A 26533-nucleotide genomic window follows, 5' to 3' on the forward strand; every position below is an offset into this window, starting at 1 on the left:
GATCGTATGTTTCCTTAATAAAATTTAAAATTTATGTGCGGATTATTCATGTGGATTTAAGGCGAAGGTTCTTTCTAGGTTCCATAATTGTGCAAGATGTTGAGAGTTGTGGACTTGTGTTCATGTTACTCCCTCTGTCCCACTTTGTGACTTCATTTCTTCACTTCTTGCTATTCCACGAAGATTGACACGTTTAGAAGTTAATACAGAAAATTTGGTGACTTAGTTTTGTGGGTTCCTTTTCTTTTGAAACTCATGAACAAATCAAGAGAGAAAGGGGGGTAATATGAAATAATTGGAGGGGAATACGAGAAAATTATAGTTTACAACGGTGTAATAACCTATAAAACAAAGACACGCTTAATTGATCTTCATAGCCCAGTCAGCAAGCTGCGGATGTGCAGAAAATGTATGGTGCTATGTCAATTATTTATAATAAATTTAATCACGTACAAGTTTGGGACATGCCGGGGACGTGTGTTTCAAGTGAGACACGTATGGGGACACGGCTTGGGGGCACTTCATAATACAAAAAAATAGAGTAAAGTCCATTTTAGTATTTTACCCCCTTGTGGTTTATGCCTCGTGCGGATTATCTTCTTGACTTTTATACTTGACCACATGACCCCCTCATAGTTTATGGAGTAAAATGCCATCACTTTCCATTATGTGGATCCAAGATACTGGAATTCTGTCCCTATTTGCAATCTGTGTCTGTGTTACATACTCGCCTTAGTCAAAAAACTTTTTCCCAAAAATGCATCTGTCTGTAAATACATGACGAGTATGCCTTATGCCAAAACGAATACTCCATCTCTCTCTCTCTCTCTCCCGCCCCCCCCCCCCCCCCCCCCCCCCCCCCATAACTCATCACAACGACTTAGCACAGTCATCCACCACAACCTTCAGGTCCTATTGAACAAAGATGGGCCTACTGTATAAACTGGGGCTGTTGCAGGCGTCAGAGGCATTGAGACAAGTTTGTGGGTTCGATTTCTCTTAATATGAAAGTTCCATGTTTCCTCAATTTCTTTGAAAATCCCCAAATATTTTCTCCACCTGATTCATCCATTCTTGATTCATGCTTTAGTCTCTGCAATTGGGTTCGATTTCGTATATAGGTCTCTCTGTTTCTCTCTCTTCATCTTCATTGTCTGTTTCTTTTCCTTTTCGATTGAGTTCTAATTTTGATTAGTGTCTCTAATTTAAGCCTTTTTACAAAACCCAAATCAAACTCTAACCACAGATCGAGTCTCGAAAATGGATGGCGATGACTTCTTGTTTGTGTTGTGGGAAGAGGAAGAGAGAGGTGCGACGAAAAGATTTGATTCGCATAATAAGATCTCTCAAGCTGTGACTTGGTTGAATCAAAGTATGCAGAGAGAACAAAGATTGGATAATTACTCAAAATGATAAATTCTTCACGTTTGCAACGGTTCCTAATTTCTCTTCAATTGCATATATGCAACATATGGGGAGATAAGCTGTTTTAGCTTGGCTATTTGTTTTCTTATCTCTTTTCCCTCATGCTCTCTCTATTTCCTTCGTAATTAAACACAAATGCTCTAACTAATTATTTGATGCTCTCTACTATCTATTAAATCTGGGTTCTGCATTCTGCAGATGGGGATCTACGTATCTATGTCAATGTTTAGCGAGTAATTTAGAGTGAGACACAAGGAAGGGGTGAATAATAGAAGTGGCGAGATTAAATAGAAGGGTATTTTGGTTGGACTTTTGATTTTTTCCGTTAACAGAGCTAGATATGCTGTTCTCTCCTAAAAATTATGAGGGGTTATGCAGTCAAGTGCAAAACTTAGGGAGGTAATCGGCATGAGGCCTAAAAGGCTCAACCATAAGGGGCTAAAATGAACTTTATCCGAAACTTGTTGGCTGGTTAAAAATCATAGCAACCTTGTCACTTGTGCCTCATGGTTTGTCTTTTTGGTGGATCATCTATAATTTTGGAGAAGTAGTGTTAGTTTCATTTTTGTGCAAAGTTAGTGTTGGTTTTCGTAATTTTGGGCGTTTGAGGAGAAGATATCTGTTTTGATAACAACTAGAATAATGCAAAAATTAAATGTATCTGTTTAATTTTTGTTGTGTCCCCCACCATGTTTGTGTAATTGTTTATTTAGAATTAGAGTGTCACGTGTCCGTATCCATAGCTGTGTCCATATCCTTGCGTCTTAGACAATGACTATGTCTCATTTACAATACGAACTTTTCAGACTGGACTGAGGAAGAGGGACGAGGGAGTACTAGCTATGATTATCTTTCATTGCAATCTATGTGCAGAGATGCCTTTCTTGTAGCACCGACTTGAAGTCCATTTTTCTTTGCCTCAAGCTTCTCCTGTAAATATGTTCCTTAAGATATTTCTAGTATCCTAGGGCCAATTGCTGATTTTGTGCTCCTTTGCTTTCCACACTCGCGGAAGGAATTTTACGAGACTCTGTTCTCTTTTGTGCACCAAGCTCTTCTTATTCTTTCAGCAGTTGTACTTGATAAGATTCCTATCATGACTAAGTGACTTTTCTTCTTCATTCTGTTTCTTGAATGGGAAGGCGGCTATGAGTAGGGTAAAAGATGGAGCTCAACATGATGATCTTTTGTACGACCATTTCAGTGATAAGGATGCTATGTGGGTTGACTTTATGGCAGACACTGGTGATGGTGGAAATTCCTCCTACACCGTGGCAAAGCTTCTTGCTCAGCCCTCAATTCGGACCCACAGTGAGGATGAAGAAATAACGCTGCCACGTGGAGACCTTCTCCTGATTGGTGGTGATCTTGCGTAAGCTTGACTATTAGCCTATTTGTGATTTGTTTTGTTTGAGATGTTAGGCATGTACTTCTTGCCAATGGTTTGGCTGGTAAGTAGGAAGGCAGCGTAAGCCCATGCCGTGCTTGGCGATGGCTGAACCTTGACTCTGGAAGCAATATGACTTTATGACGGTGATGTATATTAGTTATTTGTGAGATATCTTCCTGAAGGAAGACACACAAAATCTACGATAATGATTCTAATGCCCTGTCTGAGGCATATGTCATTTCGTTTGATGGTTATATCTAGCGATCATGGCTGGTACACAAGTTGAGGTCATCTTTCACAAATAAGTTTATTCAAGAAGTATCTCCTTATTTACTCGAATTTCATTTCCCCAATTTTGAGAAACTAAACCCTCATTTGTTTTTGTTGATTTGTGCACTACATTGCAAAGTTGGGAAAAAAATGTTGAACTAGTTGACTTTCCCATATAGTAGTTACTAATCTTCCTTCAGTGAATTTCAGGTGTCCCCCTTTGTAGGTTTTCCCTTGCCTACTTCTAGCATATAAAGTACTGAACAGCCCGAGGAGTAGGCTTCCCGATGCGGAACGAATTTTATTCCTATATTGGGTTTGGTCCACCACAAATAGATTTCGCTGTATGGGTTGGATAGAGTCCCCTCATCTTGACATTCAAATGATGCATGAAAAGACTAGGTTGATCTAGTATCATTTTTTTTGCATATGCTTTTGCTTACCAGCAATCACTTACAAATTGCTAGCATGTGCTGACTGGATTTTAAATTGTGAAGTTTTCCTATTTGTCTATCCAAAATTCTGTATTATTTACCATCAATTTTGGGTACCGTAAAATTTGAACGACAATGAGGAGATCCACTTGTTTTTTTTTTTACTGTACAGGTATCCTAATCCATCAGGGTTTACATATGAAAATCGCTTCTTTCGTCCTTTTGAATATGCTCTCCAGCCTCCACCATGCTATAAAGAAGAGCATGTTGCTGCAGACAAGCCTGAATTACCTTGTGGGGTGTCCGATCTGAAGCAGTATGATGGACCTCAGTGTTTTGTGATCCCCGGAAATCATGGTTGGTCTTAGTTCCTGGTTGATATTGTACTCACTAATTATTATTCTACAAATCGACTGATTTTGTTTAGAATTTTGTTCCTCAAGTTTGTTCGGCTTGAAAAGTTGATTTGGTACATTTCTGTTATGGTTTTACAGACTGGTTTGATGGACTTCAAACCTTTATGAGGTACATTTGTCATAAGAGCTGGTTGGGTGGATGGCTAATGCCTCAGAAGAAAAGCTACTTTGCTCTGCAACTACCTAAAGGGTGGTGGGTGTTTGGTCTAGACCAAGCCCTCCACTGTGATATTGATGTGTACCAATTCAAATTCTTCTCAGAATTAGTAAAGAAAAAGGTATCTTCTCTCTACCCTGAAGATTATACCATGTTTCTGAAGTTACAGTTTGTTTTCTTATGCAGTTTCGTGTTGTGTCCTTCGATATGCTTCAAAGGTGTAACATACAATTTCAGTGTTTGTACAACATACTAATTTTTGTTGTCAGCGTGTCTGTATAATAGGATGTTTGCATACTGCTTTCATGGGCAAACTATTGGATTGGGGTTTTCTCTTCCAATTAAGTAGAAATAACAGTAAATGGTAGTTCAGTATGGGCTGGAGTATTGGTGAGCCCATGATTGCCTTTTGGAGCCATATCTACAGAAAAAGAAATAGGTAATGAACTTGTGTCAGTGAAATGCTCTTTGAGAAAGTAGGTTTGATGTACTTTTCACCTTGAACATGACCTTCACGTTTTCTCTTTGTTGCCAAAAAGCTCTTGAATCAACAATGTGCATGAACTAGACTAGCACAAAGCCACAAATTCACTATATTTCTCTGTATTCTTGGAGCTATCTTCATATATTGCCATTTGTGATTGTTTAGCTCTTTCTAGGAACAATTTTAGTCTGAATCATTTGCAAGGGATAGTATGTCTTCGTTTTTTTCCCCATGCCTTTTACCTGGCTGCGTTATGGTTCAACATTTGGAATTGGCAACATGGAATACTTTTTGCTACTTGAAAATGGTGAATGAAAGAGATGATGTTCAGTATGCAGATTGGCCTGGGATCTGCACTGTACTTTCAATTTTCTAGTCAAGTTCCTCCTTGAGGAAATAAACTTGAAACGAGACTTACATCATGAACCACAAAAAGAAGTTTATTCCCTGGTCAAGTTTTAGGTGGTCAGTTCCCCTAAAAGCTTGGGTGTTATGGATGCCCCAACCATGCTTATCAAAGCTCTCACATTAGCATGAGATTCATGCTGCTAAAATCTTGCTTTTTTACTTCTCTTAGAAAAAGGAAGATGACTTTTTCAAGGGATGAAGCTCACTGTTGAGTTCCTTTGTTGTTAGGGAATGATTTACTGCAGTTATCTTCTAATTACAGGGTATACTTTATCAAGTCTGACTGGCCATCGTTTGTCGCAATGTCAGAAAAGCATTGTTTAAGTGCAAGCACAAATTCAGTTTTTAGGGGCTTATAAGTCTGCATGAGTCCACCCCTTGGATCGTTCTACACCTAGGGACTATCACAGGGTAGGCGGATTGATCTCTTGAAGGTTTAGACCTGCATAATTTTAGGATGTGTATAGTCCACAAAACATGAAGTGTGCATTCTGGATTAATTGAACATGTTTTCAAGTTTTACTTTTCAGTTTTCATATATTTTGTAGTAGTTATAAGTCATCTATTGGCCTCTGGGCATTCAGATGCCCCTCGTTTAGTGAATATTTGACTTCTTGTTTCGGAAATGTATCCTTTTTTTTTGACCTTGGATTCATTCTGGTTATTGTTTACACGTATATGGGGGTGGTGAAGGATGCTGTTTTTGTTTCTTAAAATAAATTATGGCCATTCTTTTTGGTTGTTTATCATTAGTATATGGGAGAACATATGGTGTTCCTTGCCGATCCAAAAAAGAAAAAACATATGGGAGTTTCTTTTATATTCTTTCCCTTTTCGTTTATGTTAAGTTAAAGTTTTATTCAGGTTGGAGAGGATGATTCAGTCATCATCATGACACATGAGCCCAACTGGCTTCTTGATTGGTACTGGAAGGAAAAGACAGGGAAGAATGTCTCATATCTGATACGTAACTGCTTGAATGGAAGGTGTAAACTTTGGATGGCTGGAGACTTGCATCATTATATGCGTCACTCATATGAACATCCCCGTGAAGGGAACGATCTTTACAAGGAAATGAAAGAAACTGGAGTGATTAATGAACAAAATATTGCAGAATTAAAAGTTCCATCAGATAAACCAGTTTATGTGCAACATTTACTTGTTAATGGTTGTGGTGGTGCTTTCTTGCATCCCACTCATGTCTTCAAGGATTTTAAAAATTATTGTGGAACTTCCTACAAAAGCGAGGCTGCTTATCCTTCTTTTGAAGACTCAAGCAGGGTAATGAATCTCTATCTCACATTCCTAATTTATAATTCCTCCGTCCTGGTTTGTTTGTCTATTTTAGAAAATTTGACTTACTAAGGAAACACATTCATTGCACTTACAAACTTTAAATTTTAAGAGTGCCCTTCAATTCAAGACAGAAGGCCAAAGTGGAAAACCATATGGTTTTGTTCTTTGACTTTTGAAAATGCACAAATAATTGGGATATCAAAAACTGAACAAAGTGACAAACAAAATGTGACGGAGGGAGTACTGTTATTCATTGATGCTATAACCTGTGGGTAATCGTTTTACAGATTGCCCTGGGAAACATATTGAAGTTTCGAAAGAAAAATTGGCAGTTTGATTTCATTGGCGGCATCATATATTTCGTATTGGCCTTTTCCATGTTCCCACAGGTGAGCTTCTCATAGATTTCTTGGGTTCATGCCAGGCAGCCGAACTTCTGGTATTCTTTGACACTTGGACTTGCACTTGGCAAGTAGGATGTTTGTCATTCCTCCTTGTTGAACTGATTTGCTTTTCCCCTGACGGCTCCATTTGGATAGGTGCACATTTCAAATCAACGGATTTAATGTTCCTGTTGAACAAAATGTAAGAGGTTTGTGTGAAACTAGAGTAGAAAATATATTTAGAGGTAGAAAACATACTTTTTATTCGATCCCGGCTGTCGAAGAACCACTAAATAGTAATTTCTAATTGATCATAATATAGCGCAATGATACTCAATGTGAAAGTCCATTTGTAATGTATTGACCCAAATTTGAGCTATTCTAATTTAATACTAATGGCCTTTCTTCATTTGAAATCGACATCTGTCCAAATGGAGCCCAAGTTTCCAAAACTGTTGCAGTTTCCAACTTGCCCATGCCTATAATAGATTTAAGTTATTTGCTTGCTTTAACTAATTAATTTCTATCGTTCACAAATTTTTTGACTTGCTTGACTAGAAAATATGTAGAGTTAACTGTTTCACAAGAGCCGACTGATTAGCTCCCTTCCTTTTTTCCAGTGCAAGCTAGACCATATCTTGCGGGAAGACACATTTTCTGGTCACCTGAGAAGCTTCCTTAGCACAGTATGGGACACTTTTATGTACTTGCTGGGACAGTCATATGTATCTTTAGCAGGTGCCTTGGTTTTGTTAATAATAGCTCTTGCATTTGTCCCTTCCAAAATGTCCCGGAAAAGAAGGGTGATAGTTGCGGTTCTGCATGTTTCTGCACACCTGGCTTCAGCGCTTATTCTCATGTTGCTGTTGGAACTAGGTCTTGAGATGTGTATCCGGCACGAACTTCTAGCAACTTCAGGTGGGTCTCATGTTTCATGTGATTTAATTTTGCATTTCCACTATGTATTTCTTTGTCACGTGTATTATTAGACATTAGTTCATAAATCTTTCTGTTGCCATACCTTTATTGGCGCAAGCATAAACCTGCAATAAATTCCAGACCTCAAGGGTGGATGCTACTGTGGATGGAGAAGCCATGGAGATTGGAGATGAGAATTGTTACTCCATGCGTCCCCATTTGGCTATCCTTTTTTGATTTTTTTTTTTGGAAAAAAGCAATAAAATATCTGCATTAGTTCAGGTGGAAAAAGTTTTCAAAATCATAAAATATTCTAGTAAATTGATATACAAATGACTTTTTAGGATGTCCAGATAGTGAAGATGGGATATATAAGAATAGGCAACAGGGGTTAATATTAGACTTTGAATTACCATAAGCTTAATTTTTATGAATAACAATCATATAACCTTCGGACTAACATATTATACGTTTTGTTAATGGTAATTTGTTGAGTAACGATGGCCATACCCTGGTACCAAACCATTTGGTTTTTGTTGAGTAATCTGGATGTTGGCTTAACGATTGCAAGTTTTATCACAGGTTACCACAGTCTCTATCAATGGTACCGGTCGGTGGAAAGTGAGCATTTTCCAGACCCAACTGGCCTTCGGGCTCGTATAGAACAATGGACATTTGGTCTTTATCCAGCTTGTATCAAGTATCTTATGTCTGCATTCGATGTTCCAGAGGTGCGAAAACGTACTTTATTGAACCATTGGGATTCTTTTGTTTCGTCTTTTTACGTTTGTAGTGACAAGAAGAGCAATTGTCAGGTTATGGCTGTTACCCGGAATACCATATGCAAGAATGGGATGGCATCCCTCTCCCGAGGGGGTGCAGTTATATACTACGCTTCCGTCTTCCTTTATTACTGGGTCTTCTCCACTCCTGTTGTTTCCTTGGTGTTTGGAAGCTACTTGTACATTTGCATTAATTGGCTTCACCTACACTTCGATGAAGCCTTTTCCTCGCTTCGCATTGCCAATTACAAGGCATTCACTCGCTTCCATATCAAACCTGATGGCGATCTTGAGGTTTTCACCCTTGCAGTAGATAAGGTAAGGAGCCAATACTGGGTATTTTAAAACTGAATGAAGGTGTTTTATGAAGATATATAAATTGGTCGTGTATAGGTTTGGCATCACACCGCGTCAGTTTGGGTCGAGTTCATCTTAGAAAACCCTCACTACTAACCCGATCTGTTTAGCCAATTGTCCCAAGTTAACAGTTCTTTGGAAATGCAGGTTCCGAAGGAATGGAAGGTTGATCCAAAGTGGGAGGGGGAGCCAAGGTCGCCAGAGCAGCTGAGCCACCGCAGAAACTTTCCTAGCAAATGGCGCGCAATTTCATCTAAGCAGGATCCGATAAATACTGTTCGGATTGTTGATCGCTTTGATATTCAACGGACCAAAAAAGCTTAGGAACAAGCACTAGATTAAGATTAGAATAGATTAGATTCTCATTGATCTGAAATTCGACATTTGTTAGGAAGTTGTAACTCAAACGTTGTTTAGTAGGCTATGAAAAAATAAAGTGTCAAAAGTACTCTTGTACGTTCCAAATGAAAGAATATTACAAACTACGAATTTTGGATCACAATTTAACCAAAAGAATATTACTACTCCCTCCGTTCCCTTTTTTTGTGTCCAGTATTTCATTTTGGACTGTCCCTTAATAAGTGTCCATTTTGTAAAGTTAAGGAGGTAAAAGTTGGTGTATTGTCTATTTTGTCCCTAAAAGTAGATTTTATTTTGAAAAGTTAGTGAATAAAAGTGTAATGATGATGGGTAAGAAGAGAAAGTGGAAGAAAAAGTTGATGTGAAAGGTGTAATAATGATGTCTTTTTAATAAGTTGGAGTTACGAAGCAGGACACTTAAAAAGGGACGGAGGGAGTAGTAGATTTAAAAAAATAATAATAATCCAATCCTCCTGCAATTTTACAGAGAAAAAGTAAATAAATCAAATCCATCAACCTACGTAACATGAATCTAAAGAAGAAAAAATACATTACAAACCCAAGTCCCAATGCAGCCAAGTCACTAAACATGTGCGGAGCTTTAGTACGAAAAGTGGTGTCCCGTTGAACTGAATGGGACACCATTATAAGATGATCAATCGGACTATTTGACCCATATGATGTAATGACTTCCTGGTTTCGCAAAGGCATCTGTTTTTCTCATCGCGACCCCAGTGCTGCAATGAGAATTACAAAGCTTGAAGTATGAAGAAATTCTCCGTAAAACAACACACGAAATAGAAGTATTCACGGTGGTTTTGGGCATTTACCTTTCCAAGCATGTTCAGCTTCTCTCGCACGCCTTTGAACAACTCTTCTGCATTCCCCTCCCATTTGTAGAACTCCAACTCTCTCCCTTGCAAAAGCTTCTCTGATACCTAATTAAATAGAGCAAAACAAGAAATAACCAAGAAGTCCTTATCGAATCCGTGCTTGAGGATATGAAATGAATACTTTCTAGGTTGACTACAGATTTCAGGCTGCCAATGAATGGAAGAAGTAAAGAAATGACATATGAAAAAACAAAGCAATAAAGTCCAGAGGCATTGGGCGAATGAGTCCTGGCGTGGATGGCCTTTGACTGGACTAGGGAGGGGAATAGTCAAGGTGCGCATAAGCTGGTCCGGACACCGCTGACCGTCGGACCAAAAAAATATAAGTGTTGTACTACGGATGAAAGCAACAATTTCACAATTTCTGCACCAATTACAAGCTCCAGTTATCAACATTCCCAAGATTTCCATATCAAAGAAACAAACTCAAATTTGAGAAAAAAAAAATTGAAAGATCGAAGTCACCTTTCCACTTTTTTAGTTCCCTTTGGTTTCTATCAATACATGGGCTTAAACACTCTACACACCACATTTCACATCAGGACCTCTGGACTTCAAGAAGGCGGGGGGGGGGGGGGGGGGGAGGGGAGGGGGGAGGAGACTCATACTTCCATTCAGTTAAAACTGCTATGCATCTCAACTTTTGTTGGAAACAATGGTAGCTAGGTTACCATTCCAATGAGTAATCTATTTTGATCTCAACAATTCTCAGTTTCCAAGGACAGTTCAACTATCTCCTACTTAAGCACTAAACTGACAGTGATAGAAGGAAGATGCTTTTGTAACTGAGATGAAATTTTTTGTGAAGGGACAACAAAATCCATATTCACTAATGTAGTAGGCCGAAAAACCGAGCGACTCATGGTCTGATCGGTATGCCTTTGAAAGGGGACGAGATACAGATCACTCGGTGCTCAGGGTTTGGTGAGTGAACGATTGTGGCTCCGAGTCTTATGGATGTCGCTTGGCAGGGTTACATCTCAAATATGATCAGATATTCATGCCCGAACCGTATGCTTTGGGTATAACCGACCCGGGTCGCACCGTTATGACCCGCGTGATTTACAGAAAGGTGGTTCGGCACGTGAACATAACCGCTGGATCCATACGTCGCACCTGACTTCATCCGGTTACCTCACATGCCGAACACGCACGTACTTGGAGGGCAAGTTTGGAGGTTCTATACGAGGTGCAAGGATAAACCCTAAGAGGTACACCATTCCCTCTAACCCTAGAGTTCCCATTCCTTTCTCCTTCCTCCATACACTAACTTAACCATCGGAGTGCCTTCCTGATCAACTTGGATCGGTTAGGCACTAATGGTGGGTGGCCAATCATTGCAAAACACTTGATTACATAAAACAAAACAACCTACAATATTGACTAAACTAGTAATCAAAACTCAAAAAACCAAATAAATGGTTGAAGGGTACTAGAAGCATAGTGATAAACCTGTTTTGCTATCACTTGGCCACCTGCTATATGTGAAAAGTATATGTTGTAGAAGTGAGAAAGAAACAAAGGCGGACTCTTCTCTACAAGTCCTTCCAGATATTTTACATAAGCAACTCCAGGATTGCTAGGGGGAGGAATCACAGTGTCCTGCTGGCTAAACCATTCCAGATCCTTCGAAAGGCCTTTTGATCGCTCCAGTCCAGTTCTTCTGAAGTATGTATCTGTGGTCAGTAATAGTTGTAAGAGGCTTATATCTGTGGTCAGTAATAGTTGTAAGAGGCTTAACAATCGTAAAAGCCAATCCAAACATAAGTAAACAAAGAATCATTCTCTCATTGATTGAGCTGCATCGACATAACCACTATAGCAGTATTTTAGTAGTTGTTTGTGTTTCCTTCATTGAAGGTTGAGGATTGAAGGGGGGCAAAAGCTCCCCCAGAGAAACTCAAAAGTTGTTAGCCTCTTAGTAGCCTATCTTTTCTTACAATTCAACAGAGCTAAATAGAGCCTCAAGTTATGTTACCTGGAACATGGATCATTCCAGTATGAGAATTGGGTTATGGAAACTTAGACTTCTATAGATAGTGGCAGTACTAAAACGTGCATCTTTCTACACATTATTCCTGCAAAACAGATATCTTGGAGCATAATGACCAGTTTGTTCAAATGTTCTCTTTCAAAATCTCCATTTTCTCGAGTTTCTAAGTTTGGTATAGTTAAATTTTTGGGAAAACTTGGGAGATTGCTTTGGATCGCTAAATCTACCGTTAACCAAGGCGTACAATAGTGTCCAAACCGGCTGTTCCATGTTACAACACAAAATCCATCTCTTTAAGCAAATTCACAAGTTCACCAGAAGATTTGAAAACTTACTTCTGGCATAACCTTACCAAAAAAACCAACCACTACAAACTTCAAAGTAATGGCTGCAACAAACAAGAACCAATTTCCAAAAAAGATAAATAAATTCAAATGGTAAAAGTCCCAATGGTGGAACTCAACAGAAGATAGCTAAATAAGCAAAAATTCAAAGAGGCAACAACAAAACAGACTCACAGGAAACTTCATCGGATTCATCAACAATCCGCTCAACAAAATCAAACACATGCTTGCTATCAACAAGGTACTTCACAAACCCTTTCATTGTTGGCTTCCAAGTCTGCCCAACACCCCCGCCACCATCACCATCTTCATCCACTGACCCACTAGACCCACCGCCATTGCCGTCATCTTCTTCTCCTTCTTCTTCATCACTACTATCAGCCTCAACTTTCTTACCCTTGACATTACGAAGTTTCATTGCAACAAACCTCATTTCCTCAGTAATCCCCTCTTTATGACCTGGGTACTGCTTACTATACCTCCTGCCTCTCTTAGCCCCTGGGGGGCGCTCGTACGACGTCGTCCCCGTCTCTGCCACTACAGAGTTGTTATTAGAACAGCAGGAGATTGTGGGTCGTCTGTTTTTCGATTTGAGCGCGAAATTAGGGATTTGGAGAGTTGGGTTGAATCGGATTGGTACGAAATGCGGAGAGAGAAAACGGTTTGTGGGTTTTTCCATTGGTAGACATCGAAATGATGCTGAAGACGAGGAAGAGGAAGAAGAAGAAGGGGAAGGCCAGCAGGAGAGTGACATTTTTGCTACTACAACTGTGGTTTTTTTTTTTTTCCCTTTCTAACTAATTTCCTTCGTTATTCTTTTGCACTGAATCTTTTTTCTCTTGTACGGAGGTTTGTTTTCGACTACTACGTATTTTGAGAAGAAGAGAGCCGAAGAAACAGCACCCAGAAGAGAGCGAGGAGGGTTTGGGAAAGAACAGAACCAGGGTTCAGCAGAAGCTTCTATTTGCACTCTCTTTTTAGTAGTATCTCAATCTCAGTGTGCACCAAAACCCTCACTACCGAAGTGACCTTCAGTAGACGGGCGCGCCACCGATTAAAGCATATTTACAAGGGAGGCCAACAAATGTGCGGAATTGTTTGCTCGAGAAGCTAAATTCCATTGTTGTTTCTTTTTTATTTATCGACTATACCTAATTGTATTAAACTTCAACTTATGGAGGATATGAAGGGTGTTTTTTTATCCCGTACTTTGTATTCGTAACTTTTAGTATGCAATCCGTTTAAACCTAAAAAAAAAAAAAAGAGAGTGATAACTCTCCACTTTAAGGTCGCGTCTCGGTCATTAGGAAAAAAAGAGAGAGACTCTTCTAGAGAATATTCTTCTCGAATTTAATAAAATCTTCTCAAAAAGAGTAGTTTGGTTTTTTCCACAAAAGATTCTTTCAGTAAATCTGAACCATTAAAAATATTTTCAAAGACTGAGATAATATCGTGATACAAACAACTCTCTCCAATTCAATCAGATTGCAAGAGAAGTTTCATTGGTATCAAAAGGCCACAAGCCCTTCTCTCAGTTCACCCCCACCTCCCAACCATCAGCCGTCGCCACCGCTCTATTTTCAACCATCGCCAAGAGAAGTTTCATTGGTATCAAAAGGCCACAAGCCCTTCTCTCAGTTCACCCCCACCTCCCAACCATCAGCCGTCGCCACCGCTCTATTTTCAACCATCGCCACCATCTAAATCTCGCTCCTACTCCCCACCACCCGACATACACTGAATTTCAATAATCTCATGTTATGCCAAAATGGGACCTTCACGATCTCATTTTACGATTCAAGTTGTTCATTTTGTGGTTGATCAAAATGCCGATCAAATAAAGAATCACGCATGGGAACCTTTCTCCTCCCAACCACCCCAGCCGGCAGCCCCATTTCGCTCCTACATTGGCCCCACAGCCATGCCCACTGCAAACAACTATATACCTTTATCGGTGCTCATTTTTTCTTTCAAATTATACGAACATCTGGAAGCAGGTTGTACATAACGTCTTTCTATCTACCCTTTTCAGCAAATTCGCTATGCAACATTCCAAAAAGAATAAAAAAAAGAGACAAGAAAAGCAATGAACAGGCCTAAAGGACATGCCGTCGTTCTACCACCTTCTCATTCCTTGCTAAAGATACAAACAACACTTGAAGAGCAAAACCATGTTGAGAAGCAAAGCACAGTCCTGAACCCTACAAAGTCCGGCCAAGGAAATACAAAAAATCGGAATGTTTTATTTCGTTATTTGTACAAAAATGGGTTACATGGTGGAGCTTGTGGAAATACAACATGATTTTTACTTTCTCAGTAACACTGGGAGATGATATCAGGATGTACAAAATCTACAAAAACCAATGAATCTATAAGTTGGTTATCTCAAAAGTGTTGCTATCATGGATTTGCAAACCACCAAAGCCCCGGATGGATAGTGGTTGTGTAAGTGGTATTCTAACTATCACTGGTAGCTCCTAAGCAGATTTAACTGTTACTTGAAGCCCGATCCAGATTCTCAAATGCTATGTACAATCATCGGCTGCGTGCACTTCGGAGAAGACGTGTTTATCTGTGCTGGGTTTTCAACTTCTTCAAGAATTTTAAAATCTCTGTATAGGAAGGATCACTGCGGCTGAGAGGCTTGCAAGAATTTACATGATCCGTTGAATCTAACACCTGCGTCCGAGCAAGAAATACGTGCCACCAAATGAATCATAAAAGAATGACCAACAAAGTAGGAAAAAAAAAAGAAAGCAAGCGAAATCCCTTTGGACGTAAGCAGCAGGTTTTAAAGAAGTTGAGACGTGCAATTTTTTAATGCTATTGATCCATAACCCACAAGATGTTAGCACTTGAAGAGAATTGAGATCCATGGAGGATAGAATTTCCAAAATATCAGTTCAACATTTGCACTTGCAGTTGATCACCTTCTCAATCCCAATTAGCTGTCCACTAGAGGAATGCTCCTATTCCTAGTCATCATGAAAACAGTATATTCCTTTTGGTGGTTATTCTGCCATGCAGCATCTTATATTCCTCTGTTTGGGAGGCCATATCTGCTCCCACCTCAATGCTGTACCATCAAAACCCTAGCCTTGGCTTTGTACGATTCTTCTAGGATATATGTGCAACTATTTTTCCGACAAACTAGAGTCACTAGACAATCACATAAATACAAACCGAGTCCTTTTTCTACTGAACGTTAAGAGGTTGCTCACGAGTTCAGTGATAATTTGATGTATATTGATTGTACGGGACACACACAATACATAGTTTAAGTTTGACATTCTGATCCCATCACAGGAGTTTTAGCATAAAGTAATGATAATATCTTGCATTCTATAAAAACTCTGAATCACCAGAACAAGGATATTGAAAACTAACAGCTACTAGAACAGAAAACTTCCGTGAAGAAAAAAGATGGAAAGAACTAGAGCAGATAAAATTGGCTGTCCAGTTGTAGCACAAGACACCACCAAATATGAATCTATATATTAGACCAAACAAAGCCTCCATGTAACTTCAAATCAGCATATGCCGTATAATAGACGAAGTGAACGAGTAGAATAGAATAATGTTGTAGCAGAACATGAAAGGGGTAACTTACAACAAGCTCGCCAAACCCAGGATAAGCTGATTCAATTGGTACAACTTCCATTCGAAAGGCCCAACCTCCATAACCTTCAACAATCGGAGTTACCTTGGTCTGTGAAACAATTGTGTTAAATCACACGAAACTCCAAATGCATACGTGCATGCACCCAAATGCATTCAATTACTTCTAACAAAATAACCAACCCACACCAATTACCTCACCAAAACTGAGAACCTCAAGCATACCCTTCTTATGAAGGTGACGAATAAAGTCATTGAGCTCTACCAACCTTGGAGATCCACTTCTTAGCTCTCCTATCTGCCAAATAGAAAATAATGTCAAACAAGTTAACAAGGTAACATCACATAAGATACACTGTGACTTCGTGGCAAATTTTAGGACAACCATTCAAGTACTATTGGGAGGTTTTCCTTTTCTTTTTTGTCCTTTTTTTTTTTGTTATCTATTCCCTCTGTCCTCATTCTTTAGTCCCTTTTGGGAGTCCGTGCCACTTTTCAATTGATTATATCTTGTAATCTATAATTTTTTAGGTGATTTTAAAAACATCGTTTACAAGAGCTGATTGAGATTTATCAAACAAGATCCATATTGCATATAAATAGTATTACCAATTAAAAGTCATAATTAGTTTTTTATCTAGATGGGATAAGACGAGGGACAAAAGAATGGGGACGGAGGGAGTACATATATAGTAATAGGATTGGCTACTAACAGTGGGTGCAGGGCGAAGCACAAGACCCATTCTCCAGGGCATGTCTGCAAGTTTGCTGCCAAAATGAGGGCAGCTATAAAACGCCTGAAACCACAGGAAAACAGTAATTAAGCAAAAATAATAATAGAGATGCAGAATAAGTATCTCTCTACATACAACTCCAATGGTGTTGTTGACAAAGTCATCCTTATTATCTGCTTTTGCTTGATACAGCATCTGCTTAACAACCAGGCCTCCCATGCTGCACACAGGAACCAGTTAACATCAGGATTTAGTAAATCTACAAGTGAATATTGAAGGACTGCTAATCTGTAGAATGGTGATGCAAACCAGACTCTTTCCACCCCCACCCCCACCCCCAATAATGATCCCCAACTTCTTCTATTTCTTTTATAAACAAAAAGAGTAGGGGGAGGATAAAAGATCAAGAATTGAAAGGGATTAAGTGAGCAATGAATGCGATAGAAGGAGCATTGCCGACAAAACTAAAGAATCTGAACGGAATTTAGTTTCCCATTAAGTGAGAGCATGCAATGACATGGAGCATGAGGGGGAGAAACAAAAATTAAAATTAAGATCTCCCTCTGCATGAAACCAACACGAGGGTTTTACTATGTCCCCTAGTAAAGTAGATGGATCAAAGCTCTTCCAACAATCTACCACAACACAAATTACTCTGTCCAAAAGAACATGTCATTTCTTTCAACACCCAACTGCCAGAAAACTGATTCATGAGAGTGCTACTGTCGACCACATTAATGACTTTACAGAAACTAAGCCAACACACCTATGCGTCACAAATACGACGGGGTGACTCCCAATGCCTGCAGCCACAAGCTTTTCTAATATCATGGAGCTGACTTCCTGCAGAGCTCCAAAATACAATTATATTAATCAGCGACTGCAGAGATTGACTTCAAAGAAGAAACAAGCAGCAGAGAAACTGCAGGGATAATAAATTATACTCTCGGAAAGTTCTATTCCACTATTCATTGAGGAATGTGGAATGAACCAGTTAAACAAGAAAAATCTAGAAACAGTGGCACAAGCAGCAATAGAACTTCGTACTTGAAAATGAAATGGTACAAACCTGAAGAGGCAGAGTAGCACCAGACCACTGCGTAAGATTTGACTGCATGAGAACATCCAATCAGAAATAAGATGGTGTTGCATTAAAGGAACTGATCTAGAGTGTTCTTTCAGACTTTACAAACTATGAGAGCCACCACAAAGAAGGCATAAGGGCTCCATAGTTTAAAAACCTTAAACATTTAACAGTAGAAAGTTACTAAAACAGGTCCAGGCAGGTAAGAACTTATTTGAACAAAATTTCGATGATTGCCAAATGCAGGACAAACCTTGTACTTCAGTGAAAACAAACGAACACCTGGGAAATCAGCTGGAAGCCATTCTCCAGGCCAGAATGTCCCTTGCTTCCCTGCTTCTTCATCAATCTTCTCAACAAGGCCAGACTTAGTTGATGACTTGTCTTCAGATAAGCGCCAAGTCTTGAAAGGTCCGCCTTGCAAGCCATGGACAAAGACAACATCCAGTGGAGGAGCTTCTGACCTTGAGCAGTTTTGAGATTCTTCCACCCGGGTTGACTCACTATTGTCAGCGGCAGAGTTTACATTCTTGCTTGGTTTATTTCCAGAAGTGTCTAAACCTTCTTCAGGACACTTCCAGTGCGGTAATTCAGGATTTATTAAATATATCATTTCAGCATAACCGGCACAGTTACTGTTTTGATTTTGGGAACTACTGTCATTGACATTTCCATTTGAGGAGTTTCTGTCGGTTCCATGGTTGCAAAATACATTTAACAATGTTGCTCTAGCATAACTTCGAATTTTAGCATCATTGCACCCTGGAATCCTCCCACTGGCACACTCCTCAAGCCATTTACACCAAGCTTCATCTGCTGCGATTACCTTTTGAACCTTTGGAAGCACAGAGATAACGGTTAGCAGTCGAGCTGCATGTCTCCTAATGTGAGCTGTGGGTGGAACTCGGACACGAGAAGAATCATTACTATCTACAGCTGAAGGCCCACCAGACACATTTGAGGCCCGATCTTGCAACTCCTGCGCCCGTGAAGCATCATATGCTTCAGTTGCAGCTAATTGCTCATAATCATCTCGCAGCAAAAAGCGCCTTAACAAACACAACACGCCAAAATCAGTTATTTTGTTTTGAAAGAGTGTGTCTTCAGCAGAGAGTTCTGTCAGTGCTTTTATCCCCTTGAGGGTAGCCAATGCAGAATCCGCAGCATCAAATTTTCGCTGACTATCTTTCTTCAGATTTTTTAATGGTCCAGTAAAGGGTTCAAGTTTGAGAAGATCTGCCAAAGGGAATGTATCAACACTATTGGTGTCTGTTCCCAGCTGATTGCCGGCTAAATTAACAACAGCATCTGACAACTGATTCGCAGCCTGTTGTGCAGAGACTATGTTTGCCTGATCTATTTGAGTCTGCAAGAGCGATACCACTACATGAATGAATATGGCATAGAAAATGAATTGATAATTTCAATTCTTGTTCATGAAACTGAAGAGAGAGGAGCAGAAACACAACTACTCCATTTGTTTAACGTAAATTTTTTGCACAAAAAAGTATTATATTTTTCAATTTTCCTGTGTTTCGTGGGCATGCGAAATAGTTTGACTATATCTGAAAAGGGCAGTGCTACATGCCAATGATACTAGCAATTGAGCCCAATGATTGCATTGACCAGAGGTGAAGCTTCAAACCAGAAGACTGAACCTACGTGGACCGGTTTAACACCAATTTTCTGCTTCTATAAGTCACGGAAAAAAGGTTAAGGAAAAAGGGCATTGAGGCATAAGTAAACATATAAACTGCAAGACTTCTTAACCCTCTTTCCAACCTTCCACTATCACTGTCAAAGCTCTTTACCACTTGAAATGGGGTTTAAAGCGCAAATTATCCAACTAGATTATACAAGTACTAATGTGAAGACAAAGGAGAAGATACAAGTGCTGGCATACAATGATTCAAAGTCACCGAGATGGTGAGAAACGCAAGAGATAGAGTAAAGAGTCACTGGATTGGAGAGGAATGTTGGAGAGAAACAACAACAGACGAAAGTGAGCACTGTCACTCTAATCCATCCAGTGACTTCCCAAAATAACACAAGGGAACCTCAAAAGGAAGTCATTTGAGTCATTTTAAGGTGTTTGATAGAAACGCTTTCCCCTAAAATATGATTTACTTTACTTCTGTCCAACCAAACAATGAACAAGTATTGGAGAAAAAAAATTTAACGTTGAAACAGATGGAGCCTACATGACAAACGTGATAAAGAAGAGAGGGAGTATCTGTGTGTATGTCCGGGGAAAGAAGCAGAAGGGGGGGAGGGGGCGACACAATTGGGGAAAATAGAGGACAAAAGGAGCATAAGAAAACAACCTTCACTTTGTCTGTTTTAGGCTGAGCATTTCCCTTGTTTAACTTCGCCTTACTGGATCCCAAAATATCAGTGAGCAAAAGAGCCAACCATCCTTGAGAGATAGGTATAGAAGATGCCCCATAGTCCTCAAGAATTCGCGAAAGAACTTTAACTGCCGAAGACCGTATGGTGTCGGACGAATGGTTTCCAAAAACCCAAGGAACGAGAACACCTGACCACCTTTGACTTTCTTCAAGAGACATATGCTTGTCCCTGGTGGAAAGTGATACTAAGGCCTTTGCCAATGCTTCTTGTACAGGCTTATGCTTTGTTGTATGTTTTGCAGTTTCCCGCATTAGATTAAGACCTCTGTCCACTACTACCTCCTGTGCTGCAGGACTTCTCTCAATAGAAACCAGAAAAGCAGACAAAGCAACCTTTGCCAAAGGAATGTCTTCACTCTTGCTTGCTTGAGAAACAGTAGAAAGAAGACTGAAACTCCAATCAGGAACAGAGTCATTCAAGGGCAAATTACGGTCCTCTAAAAGCATGCGAGCCACCAAACTGCCATGCCATTTCACAGATCGCTCTTCTGTATTTAAAGCAGTCATGACAGCATGTCCATCTTGATCCAGTTCTTGAATGTGGAACCTATTCATATCCGATGCCATTGCCCAATTTGCTAAAGCCCAAGCAGCAAAAGGCACAGCAACATGTTGACAAAGCAAATCATCCCAAAGGCCAGGAATAACAGCTTTAGTCACATTTTCTCGGGCCACTGAACTATCACTGAGTTTGTTGAACAAAAAGTTTTTACGATTATTGCTGGCAAAACTACTAGGACTGGAATGCTCCAATTCCTTTAGGCCATTAGTTCTTGAAAGCCCTAAAACAGATGTACCTCCAAGAACTTTAATCCCAATCCCCTCTATTCCTGTTCCACCATCATTGTCCTCTTCAGTTCCCTGCGGCTCATCCAAATGCATGGCACCTTCCGCTATAACTTCAATGGCTGCTGCAATATCTCTCATTTGAGCATTTCCAGGCAGTGTTGGCTTGAGTGGTATATGGTCTAAGCCATCACAGGTTGAAGTGATGATATCCATGAGGGCAGCAACAAGCATGCTCCTACCTTTCAAAGAATCAGAAACATCGAATGAAGTACGTCTTGATTGCTGTTCCCACAGAAATACAATAAATCAATTAAAACAAACTAACAAAGAATCACATACACACCTAAATACTTCAAAACCAAAGTGAAAATGATTTGCAAAAACCATATCTCATCTCTAACATTGATTCAAGGCCAGCCGCCACTGCTAATTGAGGACAACAAAACTACGAGACGATAGCATATCTGAATACCAAAAAAAAGGAAAAAAAACAAGACCAAATTGCAATGTAATACGTGGAGTTTGTTCTTGTGTGTGGTGCTTTCACTTTTCACATTTAACGGCACAAATATTATTAAATTGCCTCATAAAACCCCATCACAACATCATTTTCCTTTTATCATTGCCAAACAAGACCAAATTGCAATGTAATACATGGAGTTTTAGGTATTTGACCCTACAAATCATGAATCCTGACTCTGCTCCTAGATAATACTGTAATAGGGATTTATGATTCAAATAGGCAATGAGTTCCTTCGTGTTTAAATGTTTTTACTACAAATTACTGAGGCAGTTCTCTCGAGCTTTATCACAACCAATCAGTGTTCTAAATGGCGGCCGCCCAGGCCGCCTAGGCGCTTGGAGGTACCCTGCCGCCACGCCAATAGCCCTTGGCGTTTGATTTGGCACCCAGGGAGGTTTGGCGGCCGCCTAGGCGGCCTTGGCGGTCTTGGTGGGCCTTGGCGGCGTCGTCGGCGTCTTTGGAGGCCTTTGGCGGCCTAAAAAAATACTACGAGGGAGGTGAGCGAAGCCCTGCTGCTTATTGTCTTATCAAACTTATTTGCTAGTTGCTACTACTTAATTTCATTTGGGTTTGTACTTTGAAGTTTGAACTTGCATTATGGATACATGGAATATAGTTTGATTGGATAATGGTTTGTTAAAAAAAATAAAAAATAAAAAAATCCGCCGAATTGCTTGGCGGCGCCTAGGTGGCCGCCTAGGCGGCTTGGCGCTTGGAGGTGGGTCTCCGCCCTACTACCGCCAAACGCCATTTAGAACATAGCAACCAATCCATCAAACAATCACGCCTTTCAACCCTAAGAGCAATAAAGCATCTCCACGCGACCTCTCAAACATCAAATTCAAAAAAGATTTAAGCAGACCCTTCAAATACAAACTCACCCTTCTCTCTGATGAGGCACAACATTGTATATAGAAGTAGCTTATCATACTCATTTTGGCATATTCATGTTGGTTTAATCTGTCGTTATCAATGTTATTGCACGTAAGGTAGCTGTGTGTGTTTACAGGAATTCCAAGTTAATAAAGTGTAATGGGGAGCATTTGATAACTCCGGAGTGTGTTCAAAGTTTTGAGGTACCATGGAGGTACCTTGTCAAGTCCTAAAAGTCTTGTTGAGAAGCGTGGAAGGGTGCTCGTGATGTCCAAAAGGCAAGATAAGCAAGTAACAAAAAACCAATCAAAAAACCCAGGTGCTACCGGTACCACTGCTTTGGTCCTACCGGTAGCACCAAAAATCCAGAAAAACAGTTTGTTTTGGTACTGGTAGGGGCAAAACAGCCCTAACGGTAGGAGCACTGTCCGAACTCCACTATTGACTACCTCCCCTTTCTCTTCCTTTTTAGTTTGGAAGCTAGTTCTTCATAGTTTTGGAGTTTTCTCCCTAAGATTTTGTAAAAGGTAATGCTTGTACCTTGTTATTTCTTTCACAAAAGTTGTAAAACTCAGGTTTATATACAAGTTTGTAGCTCATTCCGATTCCGTTTCATAAACTTAATTTTTTAAATTCTTAGTTTCAATTCATAGAATCAAGAGATTGAGGATCGGTTGTGAGTTCTTGCAAACTAATCGGCGTCTCTCACACCGAACTCGAATCTAAGTTTAGTCTCTTGGTTGTGGAATCCTTTTGAGATTGAAGGTATGAGGGTCCTTGACCAGCTCTGCCGTATATATCTCCTTGGTTCACTCTAAGACTGATCTTTCCTTAATCACCTAAGAACTAGTAATGTTTCAAGTCGTTTTTAACCTTTCCTTGGCAATCCCTTTGTCAATGGAGGGGTAGTCGTTATAGGCTTGGCCTGGGGTAAATATCACTCTGTCCTAAGTAGTTCAATCATTCTCACTCCTGAGTATTAAAGCCAGTTTGTGTATGATCCGGGTTTGTAGCTATCGATTCTAAAACTCGGGGTTGTTATGTTTTTTATTATGTGTCGACAATCAACAAATAATGCTTAAATCAATGTCACCTCCAGGGTTTAACCAACTTCAAATCGATACAGGATCATACCAAGCACCGTTAAGAGTTAAAAGTGATTTTTTATCGAAATATCTTCTGGCTGAGCATATGATTTCCTGTAGGGCTCAAAGGTGCAAGGTTGTGTGAGAGTGTTAAATTTACTAAGGTTATAAGTGGTACTAACCCTTGGCCGGAGCCTTGTGTCTCAATACTTGCAAAGTTGTAGCTTTAGCTTAAGTTAAGAAGTCATTGTTCAGAATCACAAATCTAACACTCAAATAGTCAAATGGTTTGCCACGTATAGCTAAAACCCATCTAGCCTGGTATAGCTTTTCACTCTAGAAATCGCGCTCCATGTGGATTGAATTTCAGTCTTACTGAGTTATAAAGCAATCGACTACAAAAGCCCTACGCTTCAGGCTACACACTCAGAAACACAAGTCTTGGTTGCAAGCCCTCTCTCTCTCAATTTGAGATATGATTAGCATCCCTCAAATACCAAATGCTACTAAAAAGAGGTAATTAAGGTAGCAAAACACGAAATCAAAAATTGTAGCAAAGTGCATTATAAAAACTCATTCTTTAAATTAGCAAGTGAGGTAGCGTAGTATACTTTCGATGAAATTTTTTCAGATTTTCCGCTAAAGATGCTCAACTAGCTGCATTGTCAACAATGTAACTAAAAGATGCTATAAACAAACACAAAACCGTAAACCAGCGATTTAAAAATCATAAACTGAATCAATACTAACGCGCCGAACATTAAAAACCGCGACAAACACTCACCTTCTTCGACCGCTGCGGCTGCGAACAGAAAATAAACCTAAGCAGATTCGGCACGGCACTCGGCCTCCCAAGCACCGCCCCAGCCACGTCACCATCGGCGATCAGGTACGCCAGCGCCCTCGCCGCCTCCGCCTGGGTCCCGCAACCATCCCCGCCCCCCGCCGCCACCGTCTCCAGCAGCCAATCCACCACCGCGCCGCCGCCAGCGCCGACGATCGCCGCCCTCCTGGCCGCGTTGGCGGCCGCGATGTCGGCCAGGAACGCCGCGACCCGAAACTCGAACCCTAGCCTCACCTCGTGGTTGGCCGACGACAGGACCGACCGCAACGACTTCCACAAAACCGTCGCCGCCACCCCGGTCTGTCTCATCCGGTTCAGAATCCGCTTAACAGAGTCGTTGGACCGGTCGATCGCATGTTCGAGGTCAGCGTAGAGGTGGTCGAATTTGAGGTCAGGTTTGGTGCTGAAGTCGGTCGTGGTCAGGCCGTAGATAAAAATGGAGGAGACTAGGGTTACGGAGAGGAGAGAGAGGGAGGTGCGAGAGAGGAAGGGAGAAGAGAGAGGGGGAGGATAGACAGGAGAGAGGGGGAGAGGAGGGAGTTGCTGGGGACTAGCGAGGTTGTTGGGGTATTCGGCGGGAGAAGTTTCGGGGTGGTGACGCGGCGGGGGCGAGGAAGAGGAGGAGAGGGTGCGGCGGAGAGAGAAGAGAGCGCGGCGGCGGCGGTAGCGAGTGCAGAGGCGGAGCATTTTTTGGAAATCGTTTTTTGAATCGGAATCGAAATGAATTCTTTCTTTCTGGCTTCTGCCTTTCTGGAATCGAAAATAGTACAGTAAATAGTTTTGGAGAGTATGGCGGGAGTAGTGGGGGAAAGAAGAAGGGACGGTCTCTGGGAAGGAAGGAAGGAAGACGAGGAAGAAGAAACCGCCTTCGGAATTTTTAAGAGAAGATGCGCACCTTTCTGTTAATTACATTTTTTACCCTTTCAAGTACTTGAGTTTTACTACTTGCTTCGTCCCTCAACTATTAGATTTTATACTAAAGAGGCCTAGTTTTCCAAAAAAAAAACCTGCCTTTTTTTTTTTTTTTTCCTTGTTCATTTTTTTTTGTTTGGAATTTATCAGTTTTTTTTGTCACTTGATAGATGTCTAACCTACTCCTAAGGGGATGGGGAATGGGTACCACTAAGCGGCATACTGGTGGGGCGAGGTCAAAGAGCATCAACCACCCTACCAAGCACTCGCGCTCCTAGAGAAAATCGAACTTTCATATTCAATGTGAATTTATTAGTTCTACATTAAATTTTTGTGAATTATGGTTTGTCTCAACGAGAGGAATAAAAAAAAAACAACAGAGTTTTTGAGAAACTAGGCGTGAGTCCAATTTATTTATTAATACATAAATTGCACCAACATTGGTATGCTAACTTTGGCTCGCCAAACTTGAGGATTAGAGATTGTTAGAGCATCTTCAATAGGCTCATCGCCTCCCCCATTTCACCACTTTCGACGAGCCGAAGACCCTGACACAACAGCCTTGTCTCCAAACTCGTTGGACCCGCGACTGCTGCAGTATCATGCCAGCCTTGGCGTGCTATTCTAGCCTTGACCAGAATTCGAGACACCTTACTAACTTTTCGAACATTAAAAAAGCTACATAAATAAAGGAAATCAAACAACACCATTTGCAAATGGGCGTTAACTGACCTTTTCTAGTTTCAAAAGACCCTGAACAAACACTTAATAACCCGTCTGAATAAAAAAAAAAAACTTAAGCCACCAATGGCCTATTTCAAAAGAAGTATCCATGCCCTATTATGAAAGCTTAAACATCAATCTGAAAGCTTAAGCCACCAACTACCAAAACAACAAGATTAGCAATGGACATCATCTTCAACAAGCTTCCTTTGGACCTGTATATTATAGTAATGAGTAATCAATTAAAAATCTGGTAGTTTGTGAATAAATTACGTACAGCTGAAAGTTGATGAAGCAGTAGACAAAAATTCAAAACATCAAGGGGTAGAAGTGCAATTAGTTGGAAACTAGTAGTAGTCCAACTATAAGATCCGAACGTGTTAACGAATAGGGTGTTTAATAAAGGGAATCAACCGTGTAAAAAAAAAATAAAGGGAATCAACGGTATTGATATTGTCAGCCTACTAGGTTATCGATAAGCACATTAAAAGATAAGAAAAATATATATTTTTGTATATTTTTTATACCCTTTAATATACATTCACACATTCACTATTGTCAGCCGATTGAGCTGATTTTAAAAATTTCTATAAACGAACTGTGAAGTACTACCCTCGTCCCAATTTACTT

The 26533-nt window shown here is 40.3% G+C and overlaps 3 protein-coding genes across 8 annotated transcripts in view; 1 reads left to right on the plus strand and 2 right to left on the minus strand.

The window, feature by feature from the left end:
* LOC131331170 (uncharacterized) overlaps positions 1–9246 on the plus strand; it is a 13040-nt gene extending 3794 nt beyond the window's left edge. Inside the window, exons 8-16 of the mRNA XM_058365045.1 lie at positions 2568–2797; positions 3692–3876; positions 4014–4213; positions 5849–6265; positions 6568–6669; positions 7284–7581; positions 8164–8312; positions 8397–8681; positions 8868–9246. Coding sequence (XP_058221028.1) covers positions 2568–2797; positions 3692–3876; positions 4014–4213; positions 5849–6265; positions 6568–6669; positions 7284–7581; positions 8164–8312; positions 8397–8681; positions 8868–9044 — 2043 coding nt within the window. The 3' untranslated portion in view covers positions 9045–9246. The remainder of the gene's footprint in view (positions 1–2567; positions 2798–3691; positions 3877–4013; positions 4214–5848; positions 6266–6567; positions 6670–7283; positions 7582–8163; positions 8313–8396; positions 8682–8867) is intronic.
* Positions 9247–9517: 271 nt separating this feature from the next.
* Positions 9518–13417, minus strand: LOC131331171 (probable inactive heme oxygenase 2, chloroplastic). Of its 2 annotated transcripts, none has more exons than XM_058365046.1 (4): positions 12485–13417; positions 11426–11649; positions 9911–10018; positions 9518–9817 (listed from the first exon to the last, which is right to left on the minus strand). In XM_058365046.1, exons 1-4 carry the CDS (start codon positions 13062–13064, stop codon positions 9725–9727), a joined length of 1005 nt encoding a protein of 334 aa, XP_058221029.1. In that variant the 5' UTR covers positions 13065–13417; the 3' UTR covers positions 9518–9724. The 2 variants fall into 2 exon arrangements, with proteins under 2 accessions (XP_058221029.1, XP_058221030.1); XM_058365047.1 differs by having other exon boundaries at positions 11407–11649; positions 12485–13301.
* Positions 13418–14530: 1113 nt separating this feature from the next.
* On the minus strand, positions 14531–25114 carry LOC131331172 (uncharacterized). Of its 5 annotated transcripts, none has more exons than XM_058365048.1 (10): positions 24209–25112; positions 20071–21225; positions 18000–19112; positions 17732–17773; positions 17429–17505; positions 16798–16882; positions 16642–16725; positions 16125–16226; positions 15921–16019; positions 14531–14989 (listed from the first exon to the last, which is right to left on the minus strand). In XM_058365048.1, exons 1-10 carry the CDS (start codon positions 24953–24955, stop codon positions 14879–14881), a joined length of 3615 nt encoding a protein of 1204 aa, XP_058221031.1. In that variant the 5' UTR covers positions 24956–25112; the 3' UTR covers positions 14531–14878. The 5 variants fall into 5 exon arrangements, 4 of the variants coding, with proteins under 4 accessions (XP_058221031.1, XP_058221033.1, XP_058221034.1 ...); XM_058365050.1 differs by having other exon boundaries at positions 20071–21178; positions 24209–24445; XM_058365051.1 differs by having other exon boundaries at positions 20071–21182; positions 24209–24347.
* Between the last annotated feature and the right edge of the window lie 1419 nt (positions 25115–26533).

Source organism: Rhododendron vialii, chromosome 6a (genome assembly GCF_030253575.1).
Source record: "Rhododendron vialii isolate Sample 1 chromosome 6a, ASM3025357v1".
Lineage (NCBI taxonomy): Eukaryota > Viridiplantae > Streptophyta > Magnoliopsida > Ericales > Ericaceae > Rhododendron > Rhododendron vialii.